This window comes from Lissotriton helveticus, chromosome 8 (genome assembly GCF_964261635.1).
Source record: "Lissotriton helveticus chromosome 8, aLisHel1.1, whole genome shotgun sequence".
Classification (NCBI taxonomy): domain Eukaryota; kingdom Metazoa; phylum Chordata; class Amphibia; order Caudata; family Salamandridae; genus Lissotriton; species Lissotriton helveticus.
In genome coordinates, this window is record NC_136069.1 from 1,579,224,435 (window position 1) to 1,579,240,594 (window position 16,160).

The window sequence follows — 16,160 nt, forward strand, 5'->3', positions numbered from 1 at the left end:
AGATGTGATGATGTTTTAAGTGTGCATGTCAGAGTGGGCTGTGATGCTGCACGTTGCAATATGAGTGCAGTTCAAGACATTACTGAGGGTGCAACTGGTGCTGAGAGTGGTCAATTTAACATGTTGCATTTAACATCTGCTGAGGAGGGGATGAGTACAGTACATTGTGTACATGTCATGTATGTAAGAGGTGTTGTGCACATAGTGATTAAGAATGGTGCTGTGAATGTAGGTGTGGCACCTACAGCACCAAAACCGCCCTCCTCGCTGCCACTGATGACATCAGGACCCTGCTTGACAACAGGGAAACAGCAGCCCTCATCCTCCTGGAAATGTCAGCTGACTTCGACACAGTCTGCCACCGCACACTACGAACACGCTTGCACAACGCCGGGATCCAAGAGAAGCCCCTGGACTGGACCACATCCTTCCTTTCTGGCGGAATTCAGAGCGTCCGCCTCCCCCCCTTCCGATCCACCGCCACCGAAATCATCTGCAGCGTACCCCAGGGCCCCTCCCTCAGCCCGACGCTGTTTAACATCTACATGGCACCCCATGTCGCCCGACAGCACGACCTCAACATCATCTCCTACACCGACGACACCCAGCTGATCATCTCTCTCACCAAAGACCCTCACACTGCCAAAACTAACCTACACAAAGAAATGAAGGCCATCGCCGAATGGATGAGGAACAGCCAGCTGAAGTTGAACTCAGACAAGATGGAGGTCCACAAACTCGGCTCTACCCCTTCAGCCTGTTTTCCAACTTCCAGTTTTAATAAGTCAAATAGATATGGCTTTTAACTACAAAGTTACATATATGCAAGCTTGACTGTTTAATGTCATGTCCTCTCCTCTGTTTCCTGTACGAGGAGATATAAATAATCTTCCACTTGCATCTTGGGAATTTACGCACTGAAGTTGTAGAGGTGGTTTTGATATTATAGGGGAAATTGGGCATTTGTTTTTATTCTAAAACCTTTTTCCAATGTAAGGTTTGCATGATCCTGAAATTACTTGAATAACTATGCACATGCACTTTAGGAAATTAAATTTGGTTTAGACTGACGCAACTTTTTTAAATACCTTCAAATCAGAGATTTCCTGTCGCGAAAGACGGGTGGGAGGGGGGACATGAGTAAGATAAATTTAATAGACACACTAGTATCTGATGCAGGGAATAAGATTGGGGGCATTTATCTATATAGCATGGCAATGTTTCCTGATGATATGGAAAAAGTATCACTGAAATGGCTAGAGAAAGCGGACATTTCAAATAATGAGTTTAACTATGCATATGAAATGTCCCAAACAGTCTTGATGTCCACTAAACTCCAGGCACAATTTTTTAAAACATGCTTCTTTTTATATTATATGCCATTTAGAATAGCGAAATGGGGGTCCGGCCCGAGTACATGCTGCCCTAGGTGTAACCTGTATAGTGCTGATTGCATACATATTTTCTCTTCTTGTGAGGGATTAAAAGCGGTTAAACAAGAAATAGAGAAATTCCGTTCTACAATTTTAAACAATACAATGGCACTATCTAACGGGAACGTATTACTGGGAGCCGCAGATCCCGAAAGCCTCAATATTGGCCACAAACTCATTTTTATTGCAATGGCAGTTTTCAGGCTTTGCATTGCCTCTGCATGGCGAGACAACAATGCTCCATCATTTCAACAATGGTTAGATAGATTTCTTGCTATCGCCAATGTTGAAATTGCCATTTATAAATGAAAGGGCAAGATGCGGCGGAGAAAAAGTCTAAAATTTGAACTCCCCTGATAACTTGACGCCAAAATCTTGGTTTCTCAGAGGGAGCCAAACCCATAAGAGTCTTCAAATAATTGATTTGGGTATCCCAAGGCAGGATTAGGTGGCCCTTGTTATTTTTATTTTTATTTAAATTCTTATGTTCTGTCTAAACTACATAATATATATCCCATGCTTTCCATTTCTGTAAAATGTTCTGTTCTGTGATATATATATATTCCGTTTTTGTATAGCAATCCGTTTAATAATGGTACATGTATCTGTCTGTCCTGGCGGGTGGGGGGTGGGGGGAGCTGTGGCTGTAAAACTGAATAAAGATATTTTTAAAAAAAAGAAAGATACCTGAACTGAAGTGCTTCCCGGTAAGAGATCCTTGCCACTTGTTAGATGGTATGCAGAAAGCATCTTTACAGTCTACAGAGTTAATGAAGAATTCTATTGACTTGTTAGTCCATTCTGGTGCACTGTTTTGTTATGCACAGAAACAAAAACACTAATAATTCTCATTTTGTGTTTTGTGTGGTATCAGCAAAAGAGTCACCCCAACTGTGTCACTTAGCTGGTGGTTCTCAGTCCTAGAGGCCATGAATGCTATATTATCCTTGTGGCAACTGTTTACAGAACTTTTGTTGAGTGATGATATGTGAAGAAATGTGAGGATCTTTGTCACATATTGATAGTGATTTGAAAAGAAAGTACACTCTACTGCATTCTTACATATTTACAGGAAAGAATGACTGCTAATAATACATAATAAAAAAACTAGAGTTTGAGAACACCCTTGTCTACCAAGTGTTCAGCATAATTGGTGTAGATGCGAAACATCTCCTTAGTGACTTTGGCGCTGCAACATATTCCATGTTAGAGTGCTTGCCACTTGGCAAGCAAAGACATGTGAGCACTTATATATCCCTTCCATAAAGGGATAAAGGGACGTTTTCTCTGAAGTTCCAAAAGTGCTGCCTCATTTTTGACCGCTTCAATTAATCTGAGGGCATATGTGCCCAGTTCAACATGTATGTTGCACAACGTGTTGCAGCGAATCACAATCTTCAGGTGCACCAGTATTAGCATTAAAAGCTATGTCAGTGGCCAGAGTTAGCAAATTGTATACTGGTTATTTTGGCAATGCCTATCTCAAGTGCCAATGTTAAGATGGCCTTTTCACAGATAGAAATTTACCTGGGAAGGAAAGAGCAAGCGTGCATGACCAAAGAATCACTGAAGAAGTATTGTATGGTGTACTACAATAAGTTTAATTTATAAAAATGTATTTGGACCTCATTTACCCTGTAGGTACACTGTCTATGTACCATGCACTATCAGTGCAGAAAGCAAGCCATAATAAAAGCAAAAAGTTCTATAAACACAAGAAAAACACTGTTTCTGTTGTTTTTAATGGCGTGACAATGTGTAACCAAAGATAACCACTGTTTTTGAAGGTATTGAAATCGCTTGAAAACACTGATAAAAAACACCACCAGAATTTACCAAAAATAGAAACTGAAAACAGGAAGTCGACATATACCTTATGCAGTTGTCTGAAATAAGATTATCTATACCATTCTGCTCCACACAAGATGTCGATAGAGGTTTCCAAAAGCAGAGGCCTTTGGCTGAGAAAATATATGCAAAACAATATTTACTTTTACATCCAAATTCCCATTATGGAAAGCTTTATTTTTGCCCAGTCTTCTTTTAATGGTAGAATCACATTTGATCTTGGCATGATACACGCTCTATTTCCTACGTGAGATGCATAAAAACACTTAAAAGCTCTACATGTACTGCCACATAGTGGCAGCAAACTATTGCAAAGATTACCTAGTCATCTTGCAGTTATCCATTACTGCAATGAGATGTTAAGCTGATACAAATCACTGTAAATCTGTTCCCAGTCGCCGTTAATGTGTAGTTAAATAATGAAACATCAAAATAATACTGCCATAGAATGTGATGCATAAACCCGCAAAATGTATTCCAGTGACCCTAACTTTAGTTAATCTTAATATTATATTGTGGCTTTGATTGCTACCAGATTGCACAGCTGAAAACTCAGCAAGATAATTTCATGGCAAGAGACACTGGGTAAGTAACTTTCTAAATTTTTTTGCTCAACTTACCCATTATCAGGTTAGCCATCGACACTGTGATAGAGAACTGCTTCTCCATATATTTGGCCATGAATACCATTACACCAGACACCATTGCAGATAGAGTCACCTGAGCCAAAATCACCAGCAGACAGACAGGATTCTTTAGGATTTTCACTAAAACCTTGGGGAAGACTAAAGAAAATAGACAGAACAAACATGAGCAAGCGAGCTGTAAAAATACTTTTTTCAAATGTATACAAGTACTTCATAGGAAATGTATGACATCCATGCCAATAACATATTCAATGCAAAATCTTAATTTTCTTAACTGCTAAGGTCGATGACCTCTCTGCAATTTTTCATGCAATGTCAACGCTCAAGCTAAGTTCCACATTTGAATATGGTATTTCAATGAGATTACTTCTATTTCAATAAGATTCATTTTACCTCTCTCTGCCTTTGAAACACAAGTCCTGAATAAAAAAACATCCTTAAGACCTGGTTATATGTAGGTCCTTCATCTCAAAGTGTCTGGGTTGTTGATAAATGAGATGCGGCTGTTCTAGTAGGTGGGACCTGAGCTGTGTGCTGCCTTGAATTTTTGTGGGAGGAGTTCGAATTCTGCAGTTTGTGTATCAGGTGCCACTATATTTCGCTGAGGTGTGCCGTGATGTGAGTTCTGAGATGGACGTTGACAATAATTCTGACTACAGAGTTGGATGGCTTGTTGTCTTCTAGTCAGCTGCTTGGTTATCCCAGCATGAACTGTGTTGTTGGACCTGGCCCAATCTGCAGGCTCACCCTGAAACGTTTTGCCTTTTTTCCTAAAGGTTTTGCTGAACTCATTTTTCTGTGCACTTTACCACAGCTAAACAGTGCTAATGGGCTTGTGTTCTCTTCTTTAAACATGGTTTAATTGACTTACACTCAATTGAAATATTTAGTTTATTTGTAAGTCCATTGTAGAGTAGTATAATGTATTCTCAGATCCTGTAAACAAAATGCTTTTAGTGGGCCTGCAGCACTGATTATGCCACCCACGTATTGTCCAGGTCTGCCATTGCAGCTTGAATGCAGGTTTAAGCTGACATGTTGACTTGGTATTTAAACCCCCTTGCCAAGCCTTCAACTCCCATTTTATTAAATATAAGTCACCCCTAAAGTAGGCCCTAAGTAACCAATAAGGTTGAGTGTTGTGAAATTAAAAAGTTGGACATGTACTTCTAAGTTTTACGTGTCCTGGTAGTGAAAAATGTCTATATTCCTTTCTTACTACTGTGAGGCCGACACCTCCTATTGTATCACACTGTAGATTCCTTATTACATTTAATAGGCTGTAATTTCCAATTGGGACCAGGTAGATATATCATGCTTGGTGTCTATAAAATTGCAATGATAATTCCTTTTCAATGGTAAAGTCTGATTTTTTCATAACTATATGAAGATGCCATATTTAGGAAGTTGGGGTTTTTCCCTGCAAAATCAAGCCAGAATGGGCCCCTTCAATATGATTTTATAACAAAGAGAACTGGCTGTGACAGTTAGAAGCGACTTATTTTACAATAAACAAGTCAAATTAATTCATACCTTGGTCTGTGTATTTATTTCACATATAATTCAACCTTATTGCACATTTATTTGTTACAATTAGATATGTCATACTGGACAATGTCCTCTAAATCAAGGAAAACGTGTAAATCCCATAGAAATGAGAAACAAATCCATCAAACATGTATGACTAACCATTAAAACATCTTGGAACATATGTGACTAAACATTAAAACATACCATACATTGTGAAACATCAAATAACATCATTATTACACAAACCAACTTGATACATTTATTATGCCACAATCTCAATGGTGGCATTGGTGTGTCAATGCCAGTCTACCTAATAAGGGGAACCAAAGAAAAAGTGTCACAAAAAGTTGGAAAAGATGTGACACTCCTGGAACAGGCATGTGGATTCATATTATAGTGGTCAGACGTGGGGTGGATACTTTAGTTGTATATTCCAGTAACCGTCATGTTAACTCTTCAGATTTTGCCCTGGCCTTTCTCATTGACACGTTATGTACTCCTATGTCTTCAGGGTTCTCTTCAGGACCTAGACTGGACAGAGATCTGGGCCTAAATCTATTGTTTATTTGCACACTGTGCCATTCCAGTTTAGACCCAGCAATATGCAAATCAGTCGTGACCCTGTTCCCCATTGGAACAGCCCAGCTCGAATTGCCAGTCCAGGTTCTCCCTAGACCAGAAACAAGCACAATGGATTAAGACCTAGATCTCTGTACAGGGCTAATTTTTTTTTACATTAATTAGCATTCTGTCCATCAATTGTTCTTTTTGCATTTGTCCCCCTAAGTAAAAAGGGTGTGCTCAGATATGGGTCCTGTGCTCAACATGCCACTGAAGTCAAGCTGGCATGGCTGATGAGGGGTGATACCCAGAAACCGGTCTCAAAATGCTTTGTTCCAGTCCAAGGAGGGACTGACCCGGCAGTTTGGGTTGGACTGTTCGAATTGGGAGCAGGGTAAAGACTGATTTGCATATGGCTGGGTACAAACTGGGGTGGCATGGTGTGAACAAAAATAATGGATTTAGGCCCTACCTCTGTACTGGGGGGTAATGTTTAACATTGTTCAGCATCCCATCCATCAATTGTTCTTTTTGCATGATACTTTACACACCACCTCTAAGTTAAGTCAGACTGCTTTTGTGCCAAGCTATCTCTGGAGTTTATTTGTGGCTCTCCCTGACATGGCTAGTGGTTGCTGCTTGACCAGGGCGCACAACCCAGTCATCCAATAAGTTCTAACAGGTGTTCACACAGTCCTTCTTGCTGATGATTATGGCATGATTCACAGTTTTTCTAATGTTGTTTGAGAGCCGTTTGAAGATTTTCTTCAGCATCATCATGGTGTTTGCTGTCAATGAATATTCTGAGGTTCTTGATTGAGGTCTGAGTATGGGTTCTATTTCAGCTGGCAACCAGTTGCACTCCCGTGGAGAAGTGTTATTGATGACAATCACTACTCCTTTCTTCTTGATGGTGGCCTTGAGACAATTGGCTTTTATCCAATAAGCAACTTTGATTTTGCAGGCAGTGAACTGGTGTCTTGTGCTGGGGATCTTGTCTGAGAGGGAGAGTGTTGAGTTGTGTGTGGTTGGATAGTAGAGAATGTTGATATTTTGTGCATGTGTCATGGTCACTCCCTTGGGTAACATAGGAAACAGTGCAGAAAACTCATATGTTATACCTGCTTTGTATTATTTGTACACATGTGGTCAATTTAGGTATTATGGCAGAGAATATATACCTTGGAACATTCATGAGTAGGTAAATGGCCATCTTGCACTAACATTTGTAAGTTTTGTATTGTTTGTTTATGCCTTTTCTTTTATTTTATGATTTGTATTATGGTGTTTTGGAACAAGTCAAGTAAGACGCTCCATGGAACGTCAAAAACATGAAAGAATCACAGCAGCCATCTTCGGCATCGCTGACACTATAAATAACTGTCACATCTCCAAGCTGGTGCTCCTTATTGAAGATCCTGCCTTGTATGCGGTGGGGTTCTGAGTTCCCCCCTGTCCTCCTGCTGTGGGAGCATTCGTGGCAGCAACTCTGGGATTCTCATCCTTGTGGTTCTCTCCAAGTCCTGGATCACAGAAACAGGTAGGGGACATCTCTGTTGAATTTTTGGTTTGTTGTGAATGCCAGCTTGTCGCTTTCAGCACAGAGCAGCATTTTGAAGTCAATTAGCATTCTATTTTTGTACTGACCAGTGCTTGAAATGGAAAAATAGAAGTGCAGATACTCTGTACGAGAGTACCTGCTTGTTTCTGAGAAGTGCTGGTACTCTCCAACTAAAAGTATAGCATATCTCTTGAGAAGTGCTGGTACTCTCCCTCTCAAAATAAAAAAGTGCTGCTACTATGCACCGGACAGTACCAGCCCATTTAAAGCACTGGTACTGACATAAGGAAAGAGAAAAGCACAAAATTGGGTGCAGTTCCTAAATCAATCAGACACTGGAGAGCACTGTTACCTAATGAAAGGTATTTATTTTATTTCTGTAACTATTATTGTTTATTTATGGACACCATTCTGGAACATTCCTATGTACTATGTCATGTCATGAACTATATATAATAAACAGACAAAACAATATATTAAGATACATGAAAAGCAAGAACTGATGAAAGGTGAATTATAACCGGCGCTGTGAGTCTCTAGAAGTTCATAGGAGTGTAATCAAACCACTGGATGACAGCACAGTAATTTCATCAGTCTCTACAAAATAGAACCTCCTACACTGTTACTAGAAAATAAAGTTTTTTTTTCCTACAGGTAAGAACACGTTTCTATTGAAGGATATTTACCACCTTATGAAACAGTGACTTAACATCAAACAGTTAATTGCATGCTATCTTGTTTCAGGTCTCCCTTCCCACAGTACCCTCCCTATAACCCTTCCCCCATCTGGCCACTCTGACCTTCTGTTGCAAAGTACAGAATCAGTGCTGCCGGAAGGTCAGCTTATTGTGGGTACTGCTCCTGAGGAATTAGATGTGACAGCATGAATGACATCGCCAGGGGAATTATGTGTGCTTTGAAAAGAGTGGGGCTCAGTGATTAGCCTTGAGGCACTCCACAGATGAGTTTGCAGGCTTCCAAGGAGTGGGGTGCCAGGCTGACAGCTTGGGTCCTATTCATTAAGAAGGAGCAGATCCAGGATAGACAGGGCCCTTGGATGCCAACTTCATGTAGGCAACTGATGAGGATAGGTTGTGATGTCATGCAAAGATGTCATGAGAAAAAGAACTTCCTTTCTCCTTTGTAAGGATCATGTAGATGTGAACTGTGGAAGCGATGAGTGTTGTTTCTGTATTGTGGTTGGGCTTTAATACAGACTGGCTGGCGTCAAGGTGCTGGTGTTTGCTAAGGTAGTCGGATGAGGCATCAGTTAAATAGTTACTCTAAGGGGCACATGCATCATTGGTTTTTGCATTCGCCAACGGTGCGAATCGCAAAATTCGGCCGTTTGCGAATGCAAAAACCTTTTTTGGGATGCATCATTTTTTTCTTTTTTTGCAATTTAAGAAATCGCAATTTTTTGCGATTTCTTGAATTGCTATAGCATTTAAGAAATCACAATTTTTGCGATTTCTTAAATGCTTTGCATGATTTTTTTTAAATTGCGAATTCGCAATTAGGAAGGGGAAAATTACCATGAAGTAGACCTTCATGGCAATTTGCGAAAAGTTTAAAAAATACACAAAGTGCATTTTTGAAACTTATATTTTACACACACACATGCCCTTGGGACATGTGTGTGAGTAAAATGTACTTACGTGACATTTCAGGGGTGCAGGGGGGGGGGTCCTTTGACCAAAGCCCTGATGAAAGTCCAGGAACTGGTTTCCTTGGACTAGAAACGCGTCAGCATGTCTGAAGGAGCAATTTATAACATCAAGCGTTTCAACTGGCTGTGGCCAGTTGCTAAGTTGTTTTCTAATTAACGTCCTGCTCTTTCTTTTTGACTTTGTCCCCCCTATTTTCTTTCTTCTTGAATACAGATTTGTTCGATTGAATAATAATTGGTTCAATTCATGTTTCGTGTTTGTATCGTGGATTATGTGTAGATAATTTTATATTTGAAATGTATATATTGTTGTTTTGTAAATAGTTGTATACAGGTTCAAGTGAAATATATTGAATGTATTTGTTCCTTTTCTGTATAATTCATATACAAAAAACAAATGTAAAATATTGAAGTGGATCGGTATAAATAAAATACCAGGCCAAACATAAAAGATTTTTTGTTTGCCCTATTGGCTTGAATAAGTGTTTAAAGAAAAGGTGGGGGCAGGCAATGTGTGTTTGCTACTATTGTTAATTTTTATAGCAAAGGCACTTATAATATATTAGTCAGCCTTAACACCCATTCAACTTTAGTGTTTTTAGGGAATTTACAGGAGTTTTGTTATGATGTGGTATGTGTGGAGGTGTGTGGAGTATATGATCGTTGGTTGTGTTGATACATGGTGTTCTTTGGGGTGGCTGTATGAAGGGGGGTGTTGGCGTAACCTTACACCCAGTTTTGCCAGTCACTGTCTTTGTTAGAACAGATTCACAATTGCTTTATTAACCTTCCTGGTTTCTCAAATTTGCTTGAAAATGGACAATTTGTCCACTCATTCTTCAAAATGTTCTTGGGGGGGAGGATCCCTCCTCCCGCCCCCACAGGTGGTTCGGGCTTATTCGCTCGCTACACAGTATTACTGTGTCACAAAATGATGCATGTCGAAAAAGTGTGTCACCAACATGAAAAGTTTGAAAAGCTGTGACCTACTGCATGAACATGCTCCGGGTCCACGCTTTGTCTCTGACTCATGGCTAAACCCAACCTACCCCACCCCCTTTATATGGGCCTAACTCCTTAGTTTTTCAAAATAAAAATTAACAAGGCATAAAATTAATGAGGAAATATGCTACCTTAACCTCGTGGGCCCAACCCCACCATAAGAATTGATCCTTAACTGTCATGCCTGCCACCCAGACTTCTCACCAACAGAGTAATATAATATTTGACACAGTGTAAAACATTAACTACTTCATATGCCAACACCTCCAACATCTCTTAAATGCCCTCACAGTCAGCCATGTATGTTGACAAGCCCACCATTAAAAGATAACACATCTCCCATAAAACGACCATCCACACAATATCATATAGGACTGCCAAACCACCATTACACATCAGCATAGTCAACGGTATATGCCTACACAGTACTTATCAGACAAACACATGGGTAATTTCATATACACATACCCACCAACAAACATCCCTACCCCAGTATCAAATGTCCACACATGCACCATTATATACCTACACACTTACCATCCTGCATCAGACACCTGCAATGGTACATGTTCATAACCACCATATGACATCCACCATCATATCACAACACATTGGCCCTCATGCACGGACAAACAAAGCATTTACCAGTATGCAGTGTCACACCAAGAACTCAGTCACACCATCATTCAACCTTTTACAGTACACAACTATAAATATATGGACCAATGCAAAAAGAAAGTAGTAAAGGAGCATTTGTAACAGTAGGTCGGTGATAGGGTGCTGAGTTACATTTCATCTCCTATGGAGAAAGGCCCGTCGTGTACCCCTATCAAATTGCAAGATGGTTAATTTCCCTTCCCATCCTGGAAGGAGAGTTACCTAATTTCTTGGCTGACGTATGTCTCTGATCATTTTCAGGGTGAGAGAGTTTTTGATTGGAGTTTGAGAATGCCCACAAATGTACAAGATTTGGGGGTTTAAAAGCCTAACCATGGCTTGAGTTTTAGGCTGGAAATGCATGTTTAAGGTACCTTTGTGATTTGACCCCCCCATTAATAAATCTGTCAAACGCATCTTCTTTCAAGTTTTTCTAGTAGTAACTGAAATGGGAGTTAAGGGTTGGCTTTGTACAGGCGGATTAGGACACAAGGACAAAGTGAAGATAGGACCGAACCTCATTTCTCAACACTGCAGCCACATACTTCTATATTTCTACTGGCCCTAACCTTTGTAACTTTTTTTTAATTAACAATCTATTCATGAAAGTTTAAAACACAACCTCAAAATTATTATCTCCACCTTGAAGACAGCGTCATAAACAATAGCTCCCATAACGCAAAGCTGTATTTTTTTTCTAGATTCTAATCTACACCTTTTACTTAAAAACTTGGATCTTTTTACTGTTGGTTATTGTTAAACAAACCTAGCTGTTAATCAGGCTTGTCCACTGGTGCACTGTAATTATTTGATGGACATTGTACATTGTTATACCTTAAGTTAGGTTTATTCCATTGTGAGATTGTTATGTAATTTGGTGATTATTTGGTTGTTTGACTCTGTAGTAGGCCTTCTTGGTCAGTGGTCAGCTTGGAATTTGAGTAGTTTGAGGTGGTCCGACCTTAGTAGGCGGTTGTGTAATCTGTGGGTTGAATGGGTTTGAATGAATGAGGGAATGAATGAAGGAATGCATAGAATGATTGCGGTGTTGTGTCTAATGATTTGTATTAACTGAGACGGAATGGGTGAAATTTCTGGGGCACCACCTAAATTCGGAACCTACGGAAATTGGAACAGAAGATGATTATATATGGAAAGGTACTTTAAATCCTAAGCAAGATAATTATCTTGATATTACTAAAGAACAAATTGCCAAGCAAATAAAAAAACAGAAAGATGGAGCACCGGGCCCAAATGGTATTCCCTTTGCCCTGTATAAGGAGGACCCAGACACATGGGCAGAACATCTTGTTAGGGTTTTTAAAGAAGTAGTCCGGAAAGGGAGGATACCTGAAACCTGGAGAGGGTCCCTAATATCCCCGATCTATAAAAAAGGAGATTGGGCATTGCCTGGAAACTACCGATTAATAACCCTACAGGATACCGACGCAAAACTTTTTGCAGGGATCTTGCTAACAAAACTATCAGACTGGGCAAAGGACAACTGCATTCTTCCACCTAATCAAACTGGCTTTATAAAAGGTCTAGGAACAGCTACTAACATCTTAGCTCTATCAGTCCTAATCGACAAGGCAATGACAAAAAGGCAACCTCTGTACCTATGCTTTATCGATTTTAAATCAGCGTTTGATTGTGTGGACAGAGAACGTTTGTGGCAAAAACTATGCCTACAAGGGATTCCTCCTTTTTTACTTCACCTGATCCGTCTGCTACGTAGGAGAAGTGTGGCTCACTGGTTAGAGGAGGCAGACCCTGAAGCAGAGGTCAGCCCGGGACCAGGGTTCAATTCCCGACTTGGCAGGGTCTTGAGTCCATACGTCCATGGACTTGATAATTCTCGCTTCGGTGCCTACTTGAATCACGAGTTCACACTCTGCAACTCTGGGCAATAGCTTGCTTAATCTCCACGACGGCCCCTCGCGGCGGGATGCCTGGCTTTCACCTTGCGGATGCCCTGTTGGGGATATCTCACAGGGGAATACCAGGACCGGTTCCCTAAGCAAGCGCCGAGATGCCTACGGGTAGTCGTGCGCTATACAAGAGCGTAATCATTTCATCATTTCATTTCACATACACGTACTTGGGCTAGAGTACGTATAAGTAATGGTCAGTCACAAACTAGGGAAATACCTACGTTAGGAGGCCTGAAGCAAGGCTGCGTATTGGCTCCTCTATTATTCAACCTGTTTTTAGCCGATCTGACTGAGGCCTTGAATGACACAAATGCTCACTCGCCCAAGCTTGCCGATAAAACCATATCAAACCTACTTTATGCAGATGATGTAATTCTCTTAAGTTACACAAAGGTGGGATTACAACGCTTAATAACTCGTACAATGGAATATGCCACAGAAAACAATATGGTAATAAATGAAACCAAATCTAAAGTTATGGTCATTACAAAAAACTCAAGACGGAAATATAAATCAAAATGGTTTCTGGGGAAGGAGAACTTGAATCCTATAGATATTTGGGAGTCATATTTAACGACAACGGCAGCTTTACCTCCCAAAAACTTGATATCACTAGGAAAGCAAATGCCTTAACAGCTGCATTTGGGATCATCAACAAGTCAATGAGTAACCTAACCTATCAACCTCTCCTTAAGGTGATATTGGCTAAATTATTACCATCTCTAACTTATGGCAGCGAGGCCCTAAATGGGAAAGATGCAATGATCATTAATAACGCTATTTCAAAAACTTTTAAATCCCTTTTCTGTCTTCCAAAAAATGCTTCACAAGCCCAGATCAGGCTGGAATTCGGTCTGAATAACCAGCTGATCGCACGAAAGGGTAATGCTATTAAAGTATGGAATAGAGTAAACAATGATAAGGAGAACTTAATTTCTCAGCTTTTATGGAAAGAAATTGAAGGAAACAATAAATCACCTGCCTGGAAATACTTGGACATGGCTCTGGAGGAATTTGAGGTTAGAGGAATTTGGACATCTCCTATAACACAGGAATCGTTCAAAAAAGCTGTGAATAAAACAAGTGATTACCTATCAATGATAAGTCACAAAGCTACCTTTGTCAAAAGGAAACATGCATGGTCCATAATAAATGGTTATACCAAAAAGAGGCCACAACAATATTTGGACACGGCATGGTCATTGAAAAGCAAACAGCTTTTCATCAAAGCTCGATTTGGAGTATGGCCGGGTGAAGCCCACGCACCACCATGGAAAAACTCGATAATAACAAACTGTGCAGGTTGTGCAAATCTGGTGAGGAAAATATAATACATTTCGTATGTCTCTGTCCAGAACTGAGAAATGAAAGACTATCAATACTAAAAAGGTTATTTAACGAGAGAGGGATAAGGACATGTAGACAAGCTTTGATTCGATGCCTTTGCTCAGATGATCTATCCATTAACTCTCGCCTGACAACATTTTTAACAATAGTATGGAAAACATTGGAATAATATGCTATTTTGAAATTACAATGATTATATATTTTCCCTAGTTCTGAACATATGAATTTGCTTTTTAAGTAGTTGTTAAAGAATGTCCACAATTTTAAGATTTACTGTTATTCAAAAATGTAATTTTAATGATTTACTATTATTTTAACGGAGCAATTGTCTTTTGTAAAGATTTTAATTAATCAATCAATAAACTTTACTTACTTACTTACTGATTTGTATTAAATATGTTGTTCTGATGTTGTCTTGTAAATACAAATGTTATATCGAGTTGTTTTGATATGCAATATAAAAAAAGTTTTGCTGCCAAAAAAATAAAAAATAATGGCACTTTAAATAGTGTGGACCTGATGATTGGGTTTCAGAGGTCCTAATATTAAGTGATTCAGCTAATAGTACTCAGTACTGGCACTTCTGTTTTACAATGTAAAATATGTCACATCGAAATTTCTGTACTGTAACTTATGTCACTTCTTGATTACTGCTTTTTAATCATTTTAAACCACCTTATCCTGTCTCATGGTATATGCAATATTATTCAATTGTTTGGTTGAGAGTCCTTATTAACGGCACTAGTCTCCAGCCCACTACTCCGACCCCTATGCTATGCCATATAGATTTCTAATTGTCACCCGAGCAAGTGCATTGAATATGTCTTCACCCGTAGATATGTTCCCCATATAGTCTTTCAACACTTTTTTCAACACGCTTACCGTTGTCAGCTGCCAGCCGCCCGAGACGTAACACGAACGCTTTACATGGAGCGAGTCAAGGTAATTAACCTTAGCGTCCGAGGCCTTGCATGTTAGGCTGATACCTATTCCCCTTATCGTTTCACAGTGCGGGATTCACAACTCGAGTTGACTGGGGCACTAACACGTCCGTCAGCCACCTTGACCTGCATGGATGCTGAATTCTCCTGAATTAAGGTAAACAGACCACATAGCGGTACGAGCACCATTGGCCCGCACTATTACAGAAGGCATGTATTATATTGATCCCTTGACCCTTACCTCATCCCGTAGGTTTCTGCCGCTCTCAAACGAATTCACAGCAGATTAGCCCGCAGGGCTACAGGAACAATGTACTTTAGCCGCCCATCTTAGATCCAAGATCCACGTCCCGCGATCAAGAGCGGGTAAGCTTACTTGTATGCTCTTCATGAGCTACAGGTTTGTTTCAGTGCAACATCCTTATCACACTATTTTCTTGTTATAGGCACATGAACAGGCCCAGATATCTCATAGGTTGCCCCATCCTGTCCTGATGAAGATCCGCACGGCCAAGGACTAAAATACCCTCAAGGCCCTAAGAAGGATCGAAACACCGACGCCCCCCCTATTCCAGCTTGGACCATTAAATCTTCTTTTCCCCTCATGTGCCATACTAGAATGAATGTCTAGTTGAATTTGTAAACTGTAGGACTTAGATTATATATTGAAAAGCGTGGCCAGGTCTTCTAGGACGGTGATTAATAAACGGTCCATGTATTTAAATATGTCTAGCGTATCTATGTCACTATTCTGAATACCCCCCACCCCCCCACCACTCACCCTTGAGCACCCTTGCTATATGCAGGTTCCCCTCTGGAGCAACCTCCCTCATTTAAACTGCCTATATAAAACGAGCCAAAATAAACTGTTTGTTTTTACTAATTGTCATGGAAATAAATACATGGTGATTGAGATTATGGTTTGTTGCACATTTCCTTGTTTTAGAATAGGTAATGTATTGAATACCCTGAGCTACCATATTGTTCTATAAAAGCTCACAACTATGGAATGACATTACTCATTTGGGAT

At 40.0% G+C, this 16,160-nt stretch overlaps 1 protein-coding gene across 3 annotated transcripts in view; it reads right to left on the bottom strand.

Annotated features, from left to right (window-relative positions):
- The window catches only part of LOC144773524 (solute carrier organic anion transporter family member 2B1-like), a 619,417-nt gene that overhangs the window by 249,802 nt on the left and 353,455 nt on the right, over positions 1-16,160 (bottom strand). For all 3 annotated transcript variants that reach the window (XR_013599997.1, XM_078658585.1, XM_078658586.1), the window contains exon 9: positions 3,902-4,066. Coding sequence is in view for 2 of the 3 variants with exons in the window: in XM_078658585.1 (XP_078514711.1) it covers positions 3,902-4,066 (165 nt within the window). In the remaining variant the exon portion in view is untranslated. The remainder of the gene's footprint in view (positions 1-3,901; positions 4,067-16,160) is intronic.